This window comes from Cibotium barometz, chromosome 19, assembly GCF_041138505.1.
Source record: "Cibotium barometz isolate CiBa-2024 chromosome 19, ASM4113850v1, whole genome shotgun sequence".
NCBI classification, from domain to species: Eukaryota; Viridiplantae; Streptophyta; class Polypodiopsida; order Cyatheales; family Cibotiaceae; genus Cibotium; species Cibotium barometz.
Window position 1 is genome coordinate 50,103,653 of NC_141064.1, and position 17,038 is coordinate 50,120,690.

The following is a 17,038-nucleotide window of genomic DNA, read 5'->3' on the forward strand; positions in this document are numbered from 1 at the left end:
GCACATCACTATGCATATATGGCAAAGGTTGTGCAGGTTGTAGAGCCCACATGCATTGATGAGGCTGTTGGAAATGTGTGTTGGGAGAAAGCTATGGATGAGGAGATGGATGCACTATATGGAAATGAAACTTGGGATTTAGTGCAATTGCCTGAAGGCAAGAAAGCCATTGGATGCAAGTGGGTGTACAAAGTTAAACATAACAGTGATGGAAGCATAAACAGGTACAAGGCTAGATTGGTAGCCAAAGGATATGCGCAGACATATGGGATTGATTATGAGGAAACTTTCAGCCCAGTTGCCAAGATGGCAACGGTGAGAGTTGTGATAGCAGTGGCTGCGTCAAAGCAATGGTCTTTACATCAGATGGATGTAAAGAATGCATTCTTGCATGGGGATTTGCAAGAAGAGGTGTATATGTTGCAGCCACCTGGTTATGAGGATGTGGGTCACCCCGAGCATGTTTGCAGGTTGAAGAAAGCCTTGTATGGCTTAAAGCAAGCACCAAGAGCATGGTCTGACAAGATTTCTGAATATCTTGTCACTATTGGCTTTCATGTAGCCAATGCAGATTTCTCATTGTATGTGAGACATGGTGATAGAGGGGTTGTGCTTGTTGTCATCTATGTAGATGACTTGATCATTACGGGGGACCATGATGCAGAGATCTTTGATGTAAAGATCTTGCTAAGACAGAAGTTTGAGATGAAGGATCTGGGGGAGCTCAAATATTTCTTGGGCATTGAGGTGATTAGGTCACCACATGGTATTGGATTACTGCAGAGACAGTATGGCTTGGACATGTTGTCCAAGTATGGTATGACAGGCTGTAAGCCTATTTCTGTGCCATTGGATCAGAATGGCAAGTTGAGTGCAGACTCAGGAGAGATCTTGGAGGATCCTACTATGTATAGGAGCATAGTAGGAAGTTTGATCTACATGACGATCACCAGACCAGATTTGAGCTATGCTGTTGGGTTGGTGAGTCAGTTTATGCAGGTTCCACGGAAACCGCATTTGGATGCAGTCAGACGCATACTGAGGTATGTGAGGTCTACTTTGCATTGTGGACTATTCTATGAGACTGGGACAGAGATATGTGTACATGGGTACACAGATGCTGATTGGGCCGGTAGTATCTCAGATAGAAGATCTACCAGTGGCTTCATGTTTTCTTTGGGGAGTGGTGCTGTGACTTGGAGCAGCAAGAAGCAACCTACAGTTGCTCTATCGAGTACAGAGGCCGAGTACAGAGGAGCTGCTATGGCAGCATGTGAGGTAGCTTGGTTGAGAAAGCTACTTGCAGATTTGGGTCTATCAGTAGATAGACAAGTTGTCATTTTCTGTGATGACAACATTAGTAGTATACAGTTGGCCAGGAACCCAGTCTTTCATGCTCGTACGAAGCACATAGAGGTCCACTACCACTTCGTCAGAGAGAAGGTCTTGGCAGGAGACCTTGACCTTGTTTATGTCAGCACAGAGGATCAGGTCGCTGACATCTTCACCAAAGCATTGGGTACAGAGAAGCTCCGCAGATTCAGGGCTTCGCTTGGTGTACATGAGATGGAGTTGAGCTCGAGGGGGAGTGTTGAGATATCGAGCTCTAGTGAGGCGGTGGACACTGATGACCCGCCTGGGGGATATGCCCCGCACTTACACCACTGGCATGGTTGGTGAGATCTTGGGAGATATGCGGCCAGTGGGATGACAGGCTGTGTGACAGCCATTCTAGAGACTGGCATAGTTATAGCGCCAGCTCATTTAGTCGGGTTCACACTATAGAGAACCCGTGTATGTATTGGTTGAGTACCTTCCATATTATTGTGTACTCTTATTCTTGTATATGGTGTGTTGAGTGTTGAGTAGAGAAGAAGAAGATTTTCAGCCTCTCACCTTGTGTGTTCTCTATTAGGGTTTGTGAGTGTGTGTGTGTGCTTGCAAGAGCTCAAGCTCTCTTCCCCCCTGCATCTTTTCAACTTCTACGTATTAAGATTCTTCAGTTTCGTTGTGTTAGATGTGTCAGGATAAGGCACCCTATTTTTAGCAAGGTAATCCCAAAAATCTCGACGCTAATTACAAAATGCGCTTCATGCCATGAAGTAGCAAGAAATAGTTCATGCAGTGAATCATTTTCTGCACTTTCACGTGTTTAACTACCACGTCGACAGAATAATGTTTTGGAGTATTATTTCCCTAATTGATCCAGCATGGTCATTGCTACTAAGGATTGGAAATGCAATGCAAGTTATTAACACAACCAATGGCTCTTTAATTTTGTAATTTTTATGAATTTTTAGAAAAAATAGAAAAACACCCCTGCTAGCTCATGGTAGTTCGATTGGTGAAAAAAGTATCAAGATTGAAAGAAAAAACCAATGTAGCTTTCCTCTAGGCTCTTCTAAGTATTCACCCACACATTCAACACACAATTTTCTGTAATTTTTTCTGTACCATTCAAACCTTATCTAGACAGTTTCTTCACATTGCACCTTCTAAATGCAAAGACAATGATAAATCTTGCATAGCGGGAGTTGAAGCTCTAAGAGGGTGAAAGAAACAAAGGTTTTTCTTCTTCAGAAGCGGTACCAAAAATGTTATGGGCTACCGCACCTCCCAAGAAGGAACTCCACACAACCATAAACGGGAGAAGTAATAGACACAACAATTGTTGGGTACTTACCAATGCTTCAAGATCACATTCCTTGAGGCTCCCCAAGCTTACTTTGAAAGATCCACTCCTCCAAACACCACCTCCACGCTGTCACCACGAAGTCACACACACCACGAATGTAAGGCAATCAGCCTCTCACTCTCACACACATGCATGCATGAAAGAGGCACATGTATTAGAGCACACTCTCACTCTCTCACAAGAGTTCTCATAGCACAAAGGGGGATTGTATCATTTCTTTATGAGAATTGCCTTTTATATAACTGGCCCTTATTCACACTTGGGCGGCCAAAACTTCCTAACTAAGGCCTTGGGTGGCCAAAATCTCAATACAACTTTTATAGTACCTTTTCATGACACTTATTAATGTCCTCAATTGGAGGATCATCTTTGTTAATCCAAAATGGGATTAACAAAAGTCGAATCAGCAGGGAAGTACGATCACACAATCGGGTCATTTGGATGACCTATATGGATTCCCTCATGTTTGGAGAGAGAAATGACTCACCTCTAGAGAGAGAAACAACTCACGTCTCTAGAGAGAAACGACTCACGTCTCTAGAGAGAAACAACTCATGTCTAGAGAGAAATGACTCACATCTAGAGAGAAAAATGAATTGCATGTACAGAGAGAAGCATGATCTCTTGTGCACACAGTTTAGTCCACACAATACAGGGGAACACAAGACCAAAAGGGATAAGGGTTTTCAGTGTTTTAGGGTTTCAAGGTTCCAGAACAGCATGCATGCCTATGAAGTGCCCTCGACTATGCATGTGTAGAGGGGAGAAAGAAAGAAACAAGGACTTGCCCCCTTGGCCACTTGTGAAGTAGGGAGAGGGGAGAATCAGATGTATGCCCTCGGTCTATGCAGAGGGGAGAAAGAAAGAAGCATAGGCTTGCCCTTGGCTGCCTATGCATCCTCATATCTATCATGACCGTCTTCATTGGAACTGTTAGTCTTAAGGCTCGCAACATGATTGTAATCATCTTCCTTGCCATAGAAACCCTACTTGCAAAGCAGCACTTACAAGAAAATCCAAAGCTATTGTATTATGATACCCATAATTAAAACCCTATTATCATCATCATGGGTTTTTTGTTGGATCAAGGGTTTTGTATATAATGGAGGAGATGACACGACCATTGATCTTGGTGGTCGGTGTGAAGTAGACAAGGGGACCCCCTCCATTTAACATGCCTCCAACCAATGCCAGTGTCCTTCATGCACTGACAATTATTGTTCTAGAGAGAAATTCTCCAAGAGAGATAAAATCAAGTGTGCTAGCAATCATTTAGTGGACAGTGCAGCTTTATGGGTGGAATGTGACTAGAACCAACAAGCACAAACCTAAATCTTGGAAGAAATTTCAGAAGCTCATTAAGAAGGATTTCTTACCTCCGCTAGGGCTAGACAACAATGGGCCATCTTTAGATATCTTGAGAAGGAGTCTATGTCTGCTTATATGGATAGATTTTGGCAGACCTTGTTATAAATATAAGCAATTGAGAAAATCCACAGCAAGGATCAAAGAAGGAAGTTTATAGTAGGTTTGAAACTCACAATTCAATCAGAAGTGAACATGTTTCGAAAACACTCTCTTACCTCAACTATTCCTTAGCGATAAATCATGGAAGAAAAAATGGTATCCCAAAGGAAGCAATGACAACTGAACCCTCAACATTGAAGTTTTTGAAGCTTAAAACTTTTTACAAACCCTTTGATAAACCTCCCCAGAACCCTAAACCTCCCAATGAAAGCAACACAAGTGTGGAAAATAAGGTTGACAATTCTAATAAAGCTAACAAAGATGATTCAAAGAAGTGCTACAGGTGCAATGACAGTGGACATATCGCATTAAATTGTCCACATAAGTCAGAGAATCAATTAGCTACAATCAATATAATCAAAGACAACATCGAAGATTATAATAACATAATCTACGACCAAGAGTATTATGACTCCTAAGGCAATATGCATATTTTCTTGTTATTATTTTCTAAATGAATTATCAAATTGTTTAGTACAATACATTAGTTTTTCACACTTAAAAAAAACCCATAGAGAACTCTCCATCATTTTGACCATTTGACTTAGACCTAGTACTATAATTTATAACTTGAGAAGGTTTTTCCTGCACTTACCTTGATCTTCTTTGCACTCAAAATAAGCAAACACACAACTAAGGTCATTTGCTTATCCAAGCATGAGGGATGTTACATACCATACTCCACCCTTTGGCTAAATGGGGACGCCTATGATGCCAGTGTACCATGCTAGTGAATTGGTATCGTGGGTTACCTCACATTAGGTATAACTTGAGATCATGCTGGGTGCATATTATTGAAGTGTAACAAGTAGCATGCTTGATGACTATGTGTTGTCAAAGTGAAACAAGTGGACTACGCTAGACAATTGCATGGTCTAAGTGTAACAAGTGGTTTATGCAAATGACACACCATGCTAGATGATGTGTATAGTGATACGCTCATCAAAGTGTAACAAGTGGTGAGTGTCTTGTGTTTGTGCTTATCAACATTTCATATTGGGATTAATTATTGTGATAGTAATTAATTGGAACAACTAATGTGTTTACATTTGTGAGACATGTGATGAGCAGTGTGTGTGTCGCGCACATGGAGGATCTTGTCTATATCATCTCAGATTATTGTTTCATATGGATTATTTTGCTAGCCCTGTGCCAAATGATTGTACATATTATTTATACATGCTTGTGCATAGTGTTGTTATTTTATTGGCACACGTGTTAGGAATTTTAGTTATTTTACACTTAGTGTGTGAATAAGTTTTAGTTTATTTTGTAAAAGTGGAAAAGCAAAGCCCCACAACTATTTTTAGCTCATTGGGCTCTATTCTGAATACAGTACTTATGTCATGAAAGTGGGAGCTACATGCATGGGGGAGATTGCACCCAATCTTGTGTCGATGGTGATGTTTACTCTATTTGATGCTTTTATGTTATGCTTTAATCTTGTCAATTTGATTTAAGTGTATGCTTTGTTTTTTAATAGGTATGTGAGCTTGATTAATTCTTCAAGAGGTACAATGATTAATTCTTCAAGAGGTACTATAGATGCTGACACTTTTTTCTTATGGATTTGGAAAAGTGCATCCTAGGTGAGAGGTCCATTGTAGCACTTCAGCTTCCTACCATGAAGTATCCTTTCATCTCAACCCCATCCAGGGTCTCTATCTTTACTGCGCCTTGAGGAATTTATATGACTTTATAGAGGCCCTGTCCACTGTAATTAAGTTTATGTTTGGTGTTCTTAACATTGTACATCATCACCATATCTCCTACCTCCATACACTTGTCCTTGCATTGGTCGTCGGACCACGTAGTTTTTCAACCCCCATCAATCTGTAAGAAGATCAAAATCTTTGCTCACTAAGCTGCTCTCATGAAACTAACCTCTTAGTTTGCTCACTAAGTTGCTCTCAAGAAACGAACCTCTCAATGAGAGAGTTTTTGTAGGCAAATGGCGATTGCCTTTGAAGCACACCTTGTAGAAGTACAGAAACCTACATAATCAGAGCAACCCATAGAAAACACCAAACTTGCGGAAAAGGAGAAGCTAGCTAAAGATCCACTATAGGTTATAGAACCGGCAATAATCATAGGGGCTAACCCCTTCATGAAAATTTTTATTAAAGAACCTGTGGGGGTGGAAGTTCAAAGCACTAAGGAGGTCAAAGCCAAGAATTTCAAAAATCGAAGGGGAGACTGGCAAAACAAACCTTCAAAAATGTTATATGTGATCCTCCCATCTTTCCTTGTGAAATAAGATAGTCTTGGGTCTAGCAATCTTTAAATTATTTAGCAAATGTAATCCAGATGTGTGTAACTCTGTAGGAGGAGAAATCGGCTCTACAACATCAACTTGTAGAAGCAGTAGCCCAAAACAAGGCACATGCGATGAAGCTCAACACCTCTTTAGGAATAAAGGATGACATGGTGGAGAGCCTTGGATATGCTTTGGCAGAATGCAATGATAAAACAATTCAAATTATGGATTTATAGAAGCAACTCTGGATCCATATAGAGGGTTTTGAAAAATCTAAGAATAAGGTTAAGTGCCTTACAAACTGCCATGGTGGAACTATGTTGCAAGCACACACAGAAAGAGCAGAAATTAGAGATCCTAAATGATGCCACAATGCAAGATGAACAAAGGGTCAAATGAATGGTGGCAACCCACCTGTAGACTCATCGCGGGGAATCCGGATACGGATAAAGTATATGGATAAAGCTCACTGTGATGCTTGCCGAGGATGCCATTGAAGAAGAAGAAGAAGAAAAAGAAGACACTGAGGTTATCATGGTAATGGCGGAGGAATGGGATAGATGGGAGCTTGAGGGGCTAGCAGATGTGGGCGCAAATTTATGATAGTAAGGAAAACTACTAGGGGCATTAGAGCGCCCCCGCACGTGCAAGGTTAGAGTGCCTTCTTATAGGCCGGATGGAGATACTAGTAAAGATAGTGATGAGACAAACGTAGCTAACTCTAGAATGCTCGCCGCAATTAGTAGAGTGGACAGATAATCTGAAAGTTTTGGTTGCACAGAAAGGAACTTGGCAAACAGATAAAAGGAAAAGGCGCTAATATGGAGGAAGCAAATATTATCATGACAGAGCAGGATCACAAGCTTCAACTCACCCGTTTTCAAAATAATTTTGATCAACTGACAGCTCGGTTGGAGGAAAGCATATCAAGACGAAAACTCAAGTGGTGGAAGTTAAGTACTAACATCCACAGAACCACCATGGTCTTGGATATCCATAGAGGCGGCTAATGATGATCTGAAATTTTTTTATACTCCTCGTGTGGTGGATTGGTCGATTGCGTCCATTTCCCACCAAGTGTGCCAGGTATTAGCCATACCTTCATAACTTTAGGCGGATTCATATTAATGAATCACGGAGACGTAATAAGGCACACATGTCATTTTAGATCTTCATTTGTAATATCTATATATACATGCACAAAGCACTCATTGTAAGAGAGAGGAGGTAGAAGATGATACAGTTTCTACATTAATACAAATTTACTTCCAATCATGTTTTGGTGTCTCTCTATGCATTTTGCTTTATAATGTTTTTCGTGCAATTCTCAGTAAAGTGTTGGTTGACCCTCAACAACCACTAACACTAAACGACCCTCTCGCCACATTGGCCACCCCCTCAAGCCATTATGGAGATCCAAAACCTTGCCTCAATGTGTCAACTACCCCATCAAACCATTATGAAGATCCAAAATGTCACCCCAACGAAGACAAAGACCACCTCCAAAAAACCTCAACCTCAACAACCCTTCAAAGAGGCAGCATGGGTACCCAAGAGTACCTTGGCTCGACAAGGAAAGTACGATGCCCATGCAATGAGACATGTGGGAGACCTACCAAGCAAGCACCCCAAGCAATACAGCTCTACCCAAAACTCGAGCCCTATTGGATCCTCATTAAGCTAATAGAAGCCCATAGCTTCTACGAAGGGAACTCATCCGTCTAGGTTCAAAAACCCTCACCATTAGAAGCCAAAAAGATCGAGGCAACGGCCTTAGTACCCAATACCACCCCAGAAATCAATGTCTCAGTGGATCTCGACTAAGCTGTTAGAAGCATAAGGATTCTACAAAGGAAACCCCCACATCTAGGTGCCAAGATTAAAGAAACTCGTGCCCCAGACCCTTGCAAACATACCCTTGAATGTCAAATCCAAGTGGGCGTGGAGACCCAAAGCCATGCCTCTGATGCCAACTCCAAAGCTCAAGGAAGAATGGATAGTAGTGTTTCCACTTCAACTCATGTGCCGACACCGCCTTCAAAAAAGTTGGAAGAGCTTATGGATCAGGAGCAGCAAGAGGCAACATCTTGCCCATGTGCAATGGCCCTACCCATCCTTGTTCCCATCAAAGAAGAAGAGCTACCCATAGTGCCAAACGACAAAGAGAACCATGCACACTTTTTTGTGTCCTCAATTCTTTAGTTCATCTCCTCAACTCCTTGAATTTTGTGTTGGAACTATGATTGTAGATGTGGTGATCAAAAATAGAAATGTATCAAAAAATAGGTCAGACATAAAGAATATTACTAAGGAAAAAAAGTTGTATTTTCTCATACACTAAAAAACACCATTAACTTCAACCTAATTCTTTTCACCACACCCCTCATGCAATTGTCAACGTACCTATCGATAGAAAACTTCTATGTATAGTAATGACACCCATGTCCTTCCACCTTTTGATATATTATGCATGACTCTCATATAAAAAACAAACACATCTAGCTTATTGTATTTACACCAACTATAAGTGTAATCAATACCCTTCACCTTTAAACAAGTATTTAAATTGTGCGTGCACGTTTAACAGGCTAGTAGCAAAAGTCCTACTGAGCTCTGGCTCATGGTAGAGGTACTCATAATAGCACTAGCATTAGCACATCCAACACATCTCAATAGATAAGATAAGGTTAGTCCTCTTTTGAATTGTAATTGAATCAATTTAAGAAGAAGTTCATGTGGGAAAGAGCATTAATAGCACTAGCATTAGCACATTCAACACATCTTAATAGATAAGATAAGGTTAGTATTGTAATTGAATCATTTTAAGAAGAAGTTCATGTGGGAAAGAGAATTAATAGCACTAGCATTAGCACATTCAACACATCTTAATAGATAAGATAATGTTAGTATTGTAATTGAATCATTTTAAGAAGAAGTTCATGTGGGAAAGAATGAAATGCAAGGATGCCAAAGAAACTACCTTTGTGGGTGCTTTAGCAACACCACAAAAACCTTGTACCACTCATTCATCAAAACAAGTTGACCGTGTTCCAATTATTGAAAGGGTAGGTTTGTGAACTTAAAGATTACATTGCAACCTTGGAGAGAGAACAAATCAAGCATAGCACTTAAGACCAAACACAGAGAAGAAATTATAACCAAGGTTACATAAGAGATGGAGGAAGATTTACGAGACAATTGTTTGTCGAATTCGCATTAGTGTACTGGCTAAAGGATGGTGCAAGGAGGCCTCTCTGAAGAAGGACAAATTAGTTGAAGCCGTACGAATGATCGAATGTGATTAAGAGAAGGCAATCATGAACTAATCACCAACTACTATAAATCTGATAAGTTTAGGTCCTCAAACAATTTAAAACAACTCAAAGGCATAAAGATATGATCACAAAGGAATTGATCACATGTAATTAAAGATGCAGTTAAAGAGAAGAGTGTAGTATTAGCATACAGAAAAGATGACAAAGGAAATGCAATAAAAAGAAGAGTGTAGGATTCGCCAAAGTTTGAGTAGCTCCCAAAGAAGGAAAGTGGGCAATCTTTTGTGAGGGTAGATGAGAGAGCCATTGTTGAAGATCAACTAACCAAAACCAGTCCACTCTTAGTTTAGGTGCATGTATTTTTTGCCTAGCACTACAACTCTACTAAGAGGTATGGTCCTTTTTTAGAGTGTTTTGCTACTAACGGTCGATTAGTAACCATGGTGATGTTCGCGTTCTGTCTCATAGAGCTTGATATAAATTAACTAGGGATAATACATACCATGGTGTTCATGTTCTATCATAGAGCTTGATATAAATTAACTAGGGATAATACATAGGAAACCGCCATAGCATTTTGATCGTGTCATAGAGCTTGATATAAATTAACTAGAGATAATACATAGGAAACTACCATACGATTTTGATAGTGTATTTCGTGTCAGAGAGCTTGATAGGATTTCGATCGTTAATTAACTAGGGATAATACATAGGAAACCACCGTAGCATTTTGATCGTTCCCTTCAGCAGATTAGCTAGTGCCATTAAGACAGAAATTCAGATTAACATGTTTGGCAGACGAGGAGCCCAGCTCTGCTCAGAGCTCGCTCAAAACGAGGACGATCGGCTTCGTCGATTCGATGTGAGTACATAAACTACAATGTAAATGCTGTATTAACGGTTAGGGCTCCAGATCCGATTAGGGTTTCTTGACAGTAGGGTTAGGACAAGCTAAGGCTAGTTCAAGATTCATCGGTTTGAGCCAGTCTTTAGAAAGTTAGGGCTAGGGTTTTGAGAAAATTACGGTTCTGTTGGGCACTCAAGGTTTCTAAAATGGACCACATGTATACATGCATTGCATGGGGTTGCCATGTCAATGCTGTACTCTGGCTACAGGCTCTAGAGATGTCAAGGCCTGATTTGTGGCGTTGATGGCCAGTTGTAAGGGCTAGATTGTAGCAGCATTAGCAGAAAGAGCAAGTGAGAACTGGTGTCGATGACCAGTTGGAAGGGCTAGGTTGTAGCATTAGCAATCCCTAAGCATGGCCAGACTAGAGCAAGTCTATAGCAGCTCAACTTCTTTCTCCGAGGTCGTTGGTATGCCAATCAGCCTAACCACTGGCTGGTTGACCCAATACATGTGGTTGGCTGGTGCACATCCAAGCTCCTCCCCGCACATGGGTGAATGCATACTGCCGGCTGCCTGCCTGGGGCGAAGGCAGCCTACCTGAAATTCATGGGCTGCTCGGTGTGAGCCGGCTGAGGGTCAAATTCTACCCCAAGACTGCAGCTGGTTTTAGTTGCATGATATCATGGGCCAAGACCCCCATACATGATATCTTCCATGCAGCATTTGCTCTTCTTAAAACCTCTCATTAGATGAGATGCCGTTGAGGGTGTGGCATGGTGTAGCCTGCCCCCTCTCCCTCCCCCCTCCCCCTCCTCTCGTCGGAGTACTGATACGAGGATGAAAAGCACAAAGCAATGTCTAAAAGCAGAAACACAAATCACCTCCATGTCCAACCAGGCCGGGAAGCCAAAACAGAATATTTGAGCAAGTTTTTCTTACACCCTGAGGAGTTGCTACTGTTTTACTTTCTGTGGCTGATCTAAAGGCCTTCTGGCTGATAAATGCGGCTCAAGAGGGGCCTGAATAGGGATGATTGCTAATGTGAGGATCCTATGAAATGTGCTCCTTGCCGACCATGCATTGCTCCTTCCATTCCCAGCCTAAGATTCTCATAAACCAATACGTTAGGGACTTGGAAACCCTTCATAAGTATAGTGTATCTCTTCCCTTTATACAAAGAAGGCTCAAAAATGGGCCTTACTTCACTTAAACCTTATCTCTCGGAGTCATGGCAGATGCATTCATGTTTGGGGATGATCTACGTAAGTTGCACATTCCCCACATCAGTGTATCACCTCCTTGCTTTCTCTGTTTTGATGCACCTTTGCACCAGGCACATACCTCCTCGAGGTGATGACCTACACAGATCAGCTACAAGACGTGGGGCATCCTGTATGACAACTCATCCTGATACTCTTTGAAACTTTTAGAACTTTCAGGTGTGGTCATAAGCTGTAAGGAGGCTTGCAGATTCACCAATCTAGCTGTACCTTATGAATTTCCTTATTGGCCGGTGGACAGAACAGGATCGTCTTTTTTGCCAAATCTTGTGGCCTATGTGGCTGCCTTTCTCTCATATGAGTAGTGAGAGCTGCAGCCGGGATTCAAACGCAGTTCCCGCCCTTTACCAGGCCGGATTTTTACCGCCTGCCAGCTACACAAAATGATTGTCGATATGATTTTTTGTCAAAAAGATATTAATAGTTTTAAGTCTTTGGGTTTAGTTGATTTTGCTGACTCGAAAGAGTTGTCTTGTATTGTCAGAATGACTTATTTGACCAAGTGGTTGAGGAGGCAAACGAGCATTATCATCAACTTGAAACAAGGATGATGTGAGTGCATCATACATGAATCATAGAGCAACATGCCACATGGGAAATGTATACAAATTCTGCATGTGAATTATCCCTTCAGGTCTTCATATGTACCCTGTCAACAATATTTCGTTATCCCAATGTGCAGGAAAATGCAACAAGAAGGTCTAGACATTGAGACGATACAAAATCGTGACTATTTCGGAGCGTTGACACATCACCTTAGTTTGGTTCGTAACAAGCGATGTCTCTTGACTTATGTGTATGTCCTCCTTCGCTCCATCTTCAAAATTTATTAAGGAATATCCACAAGAGGTACACCATCATCACTTTGCAGGCATTGCCTTCTTGTTAAACACATGATCAACTGATGCTTTATCCTCAATCCAGGTACAATCGAAGCCAAAAGATACAACGTCTAAGGTGGCAACTTGGGGCAGTGCTTCCGGCTGACATCCAAGAGAAGCTCAACTTTTCTGAAAAGGAGTGTTTCAAGAACTATTCCGACCTTCTTGGGTCTTACATGACCAACATAAACCTAGACTTAACAGTGGTATGCATGGTTTTGATGATAATTTGTTCTTATTTCTTGTTTTCTTATGGATGTTCATGATGTTGAGGTCCTGTAAGTGAGAGCTTTACACACAGGACACAACGCCACCAAAGGATCCATACATCCAAGTCAGGGTCATGGATGAAGTTGGTGAAGTTCTTCTTGATGACCAGTCCACATCTTTGCTTCGAAATTCGATTCATTTAATGAAGCGAACTGAGGCGGAGTCCCTTGTATCCCAGGTTTGGATTACCTTTTTTATGGACGTTTTTCTATACTAACAGGATCCTCAGCATTAACTTCCTTTTGATGGTTAGTAAAACCTTGTGCTGTTTGTGTCGAGCAGCGAGCTTTGGTGGGAGCGAGAGAATAAATCAAAACTGTTTTTTTACCAGTCATTCAATGGGATGCTATCTGACTCTCTCACCCCCCTCCCTTTCCCTTCTTTGAATGCAGGGTATTCTTGAGGAGTTTAGTGGATGAGATGATGGCAACCTTATGATGGAGTACGACGATGAATCAACGTCTGCAAAGCTTTTGTTTTCAAGATTTCTCATTTGTCGGGAAGGTTCTTCACTTGTACAACTGCACTCATTTCATGTACTTGTTGGGAGTAAAGTGGTGAACTTCTTGCAACACTATGAGGTTTGGAGGAGACCTCGTTGAGGATAATCATAGAAGAGGATAGCATATGCATGACGTGTAAGGCTGTTTCAAAGCTAAACATGGACTCTTGTCACAGCTCGCATTAATTTCCTGTCCTATCATCCCCTTTCCTATGGACCCGAACACGTTTGCATCACCTTAAGAGGGAACATCTTCCTAATCTCTTAAATCAAGAAACTCTCAAGAGGCATGTTCTGCATAATGCATATGCTCAAGTTATTACTGTCTTGTGGAGAGGCAGGCTGATTGCTTTTACATAAATACAGCCTTAACAGGACCTAAAATGGCTCCATGATTAGGCAATTTCTGGTCTGCCTTTGGTAGGTAAGATGGAGGGCATGATAATATTAACTTGGTTAAACTAGTGAGAGCTCTGGCAAATTAGCAAATTTAAAAATGGGTGATTGGCAGTATTTCTTGGAAGGCCCTTGGTCTCAAGGGGCATGAATGTTAACTTGAGAAAAAAAAAAGTAGGCTCAACAAGGAAAAATGAAGTGCTATGGTACGAAGATGGTCTTTATATGTTTGAAGTGGTCTTTATATTTTTTAGGGTGAGAGGGTTGTTAATAGTGTGAAAGGCCAAAATGGCAAAGCATCAAACTCCTTTCTATTGACAAATAAGAAGAAATGAAACTGCAAGAAAAAAGATTTGCTTTAGGCCAATCCATACACAAAAGAATTCATGAGATAAATAAGAAGATAGTAGTCGACATTTAGGTGCAAAAGTATACTGAAATCATAGACGGCAATGATGTGATGCTTTGCCCAAACGAGAGACAAGAAAACATGCATACGATGGATGGGTGTACTCAAGTTCAGATCAAAAGTTGGCCTCTACCCTTGGTCTTATTAATAGCGCTGTATGGAGTTGAAGTTTGGGGGGTATACCATCATTTCAATGTCTACTTGGATTAAGGTTTAAAGAACCTCCCAACTTACTGTTGATTGATTGAGGGGGCTACCCTTTGAGGTCCTTGGAGGGTAAGTATATGTAATCAAGCTCTAAACATGCTTGTTTGACAAGATTGCATTGAAAGGTTCCAAAGACACCCAAAAGCAGGCTCTTAAGCATAAAGTGACTGATGGATAACAAATTATGGTGGCTCTACTTTTATGGTTTTGTTAATAATCCATCCCTGAAGTACTTTTGCAATTCTCTAAAGTCGAGGGGAAAGAAGGCTTGTTGGCTTGAGCTTATACTAGAGTTTGATTCATTTATTGAAAAGGATTTACCAATAAAGTGGCAAATGCTTTGAGTAGAATTGGCCATGTAAATCAACTTTCATTTGTTGAGGTTAAATTTGACCTATTTGACTCTCTCAAGGGCTTGTATCCTTGTGATGGATTCTTTGGTAGAATGTTAGGTGCTAAGAATTATGCTTGGCATTGGGGTGCGCTAAGGATGGATCATTTAGTAAGAAGAGATATTTTTTGGCCAAGGTAGAAGGTTGATGTCAAACAATATGTTTGAAATTGCTAGCAATGCCAAGTTAATAAAGCTGAGCGCTTGAAACGTGGTGGCTTATTGATGCCATTACAAATACCTGAAAAGAAATGGCAGAGTATTTTTTGTGGATTTTATGGTTCCATGGAGTTTGAGAGGGAATAATGCCATTTGGGTGATTGTTGACCAACTCACCAAATTGGCTAGGTACATCCCTATAAAAGAGAAAATCTCAAATGTATAACTTGCTCATTTGTTTATAGAGAAGTTGTTTAGCCTTTATGGCTTGCCAGTTGATATTGTCAGTGATCGAGATCCAAAGTTCATTTGAAATTTCTAGAATGAAGTATTCAAGAAATTGAATACTAAGTTGAGTATGCATTCATTGACCATCCTATGTGATGGGTAGATAGAACATGCAAATCAAACCATGGAAGATATGCTATGTGCATATGCCTCCTTGAGGCAATCTGATTGGGAAGATTTTCCTCCATTAGTGGAGTTTACTTACAATAGTGCTAAGCATTCTACTACTAAGATGAGCCCTTTTATGCTCATGTATGGCTTTTAGTCTAGAACCCGTGGATGATTGGCTTAGAGAAACCCGTGGATAATAGCTCAGAGAAACCCGTGGATGATTGGCTCAGAGAAAGTATGAGTTGCTGTTGTGGTGGATTTCTTGAAACAACAGCAAGATATGTTGCAATTTGTAAGAGAGAGCATAAAGAGTGTGCAGGATAGAGCGCCGTTTTATGCCAACCAAAAGCCATCAGCCAAAGTCTTAGAAGAAGTTTAATGGGCTTACTTGAGAATCCCATAAGACTCTCAGGTAATGCACTCGAAAGTCTATAAATTGTCTCTGAGATTTGTTGGACCTTTTATGACCTTGAAAAAGTTTAATGAGGTTGCTTATAGGTTACATCTTCCGGATGAAGTACATGTACATTCTGTCTTTCATATTAGTAGACTAAAAGAGGTGCTAGCGGTGGAGGAGATAACTTAGTTTTTGATCGAGAACTCATGAGACTTGAGGATCTATTTGTCTATGTTCCCCACGAACGAGACACCATTGTGGATCGTAGGGATCGTACCCTTAGGAATCCTATTATTTCTAAGTGGTTGATGCAGGGATCATACCCTTCGGATTTGGATTATTTTTGAGTGGCTGATTAGATGGAGGGATCGTTCTAATGAGGATAACAGTTGGGAGAAAGTTGCTTCACTTCGATGTTGTCAGTATCCATATTTGTCTCCTAGTCTTCCTCCTTCTAATGAAGATAATACTTGGGAGAAAGTTGCTTCACTTTGATGCCGCCAGTATCCATATTTGTCTCCTAGTCTTCCTCCCGTTAGCAGGGGGACAATGTTATGTCCCATGTGTGGACGTAATGTGGCTGGCTAGTGTTATAGAACGACTATGATGGGCAAACAATTGTTATAGTAGTGTGAATTGGTCAAGCGGCTATATAGTTCTGATTGTGGCTCATTTATGGTAGTTGTGGAGCTCTACCTTGGGACTAGGGCATTCGGAAGGTCTCAGCTATTGGAGGTGCATGGTATGGGATGTGCATGATTTGTGGGCACATGCTTGCTAGGGTCATGCAAGCGTCTAGCTTTGTGTGTGGCTTACCATTGCGCGTGGTTTGGAGCCTAAGGTTGGGTGGCGAGTACCAACCAAACCCTTATAATTTTTCCTTTATTGTTTATAATCATATATTGGGGAATGCAGTGTTGCCGAGTAATGGATGAGCTTCATGGATAGAAAATAGTGAGAGTCGATCTTGGGCAAGCACATAAGTGGAACCATATGTTGATTTCTTTCACTTATCTTGTTTCTTCTTCATCTCTTGTTCTTTTTTTCTTCCTTGGTCTTTGCTTCTTGCCTCTTGTTTTTTTTCAATCTAAGTTTTGCTTTGCTTTCTTAGTTTACCTCCTAAGCCTTCTTTGCTTGTTCCTT

The 17,038-nt window shown here is 40.9% G+C and overlaps 1 protein-coding gene across 1 annotated transcript; it reads left to right on the top strand.

Moving 5' to 3' along the window:
* The first annotated feature begins 10,402 nt into the window (after positions 1–10,402).
* On the top strand, positions 10,403–13,814 carry LOC147628713 (uncharacterized). Its single transcript, XM_086813944.1, has 6 exons — positions 10,403–10,616; positions 12,369–12,436; positions 12,567–12,680; positions 12,809–12,971; positions 13,067–13,213; positions 13,428–13,814. Exons 1-6 carry the CDS (start codon positions 10,542–10,544, stop codon positions 13,452–13,454), a joined length of 594 nt encoding a protein of 197 aa, XP_086670070.1. The 5' UTR covers positions 10,403–10,541; the 3' UTR covers positions 13,455–13,814.
* Positions 13,815–17,038: the final 3,224 nt, after the last annotated feature.

What these genes read in the sequence shown, in the direction of transcription:
- LOC147628713 (XM_086813944.1), top strand. Translation starts at nt 10,542, where the DNA reads ATGTTTGGCAGACGAGGAGCCCAGCTCTGCTCAGAGCTCGCTCAAAAC. An exon ending in TAAACCTAGACTTAACAGTG is followed by an intron (nt 12,972 to 13,066) that starts GTATGCATGGTT and finishes CTTTACACACAG; the next exon opens with GACACAACGCCACCAAAGGA. An exon ending in CGGAGTCCCTTGTATCCCAG is followed by an intron (nt 13,214 to 13,427) that starts GTTTGGATTACC and finishes CTTTGAATGCAG; the next exon opens with GGTATTCTTGAGGAGTTTAG.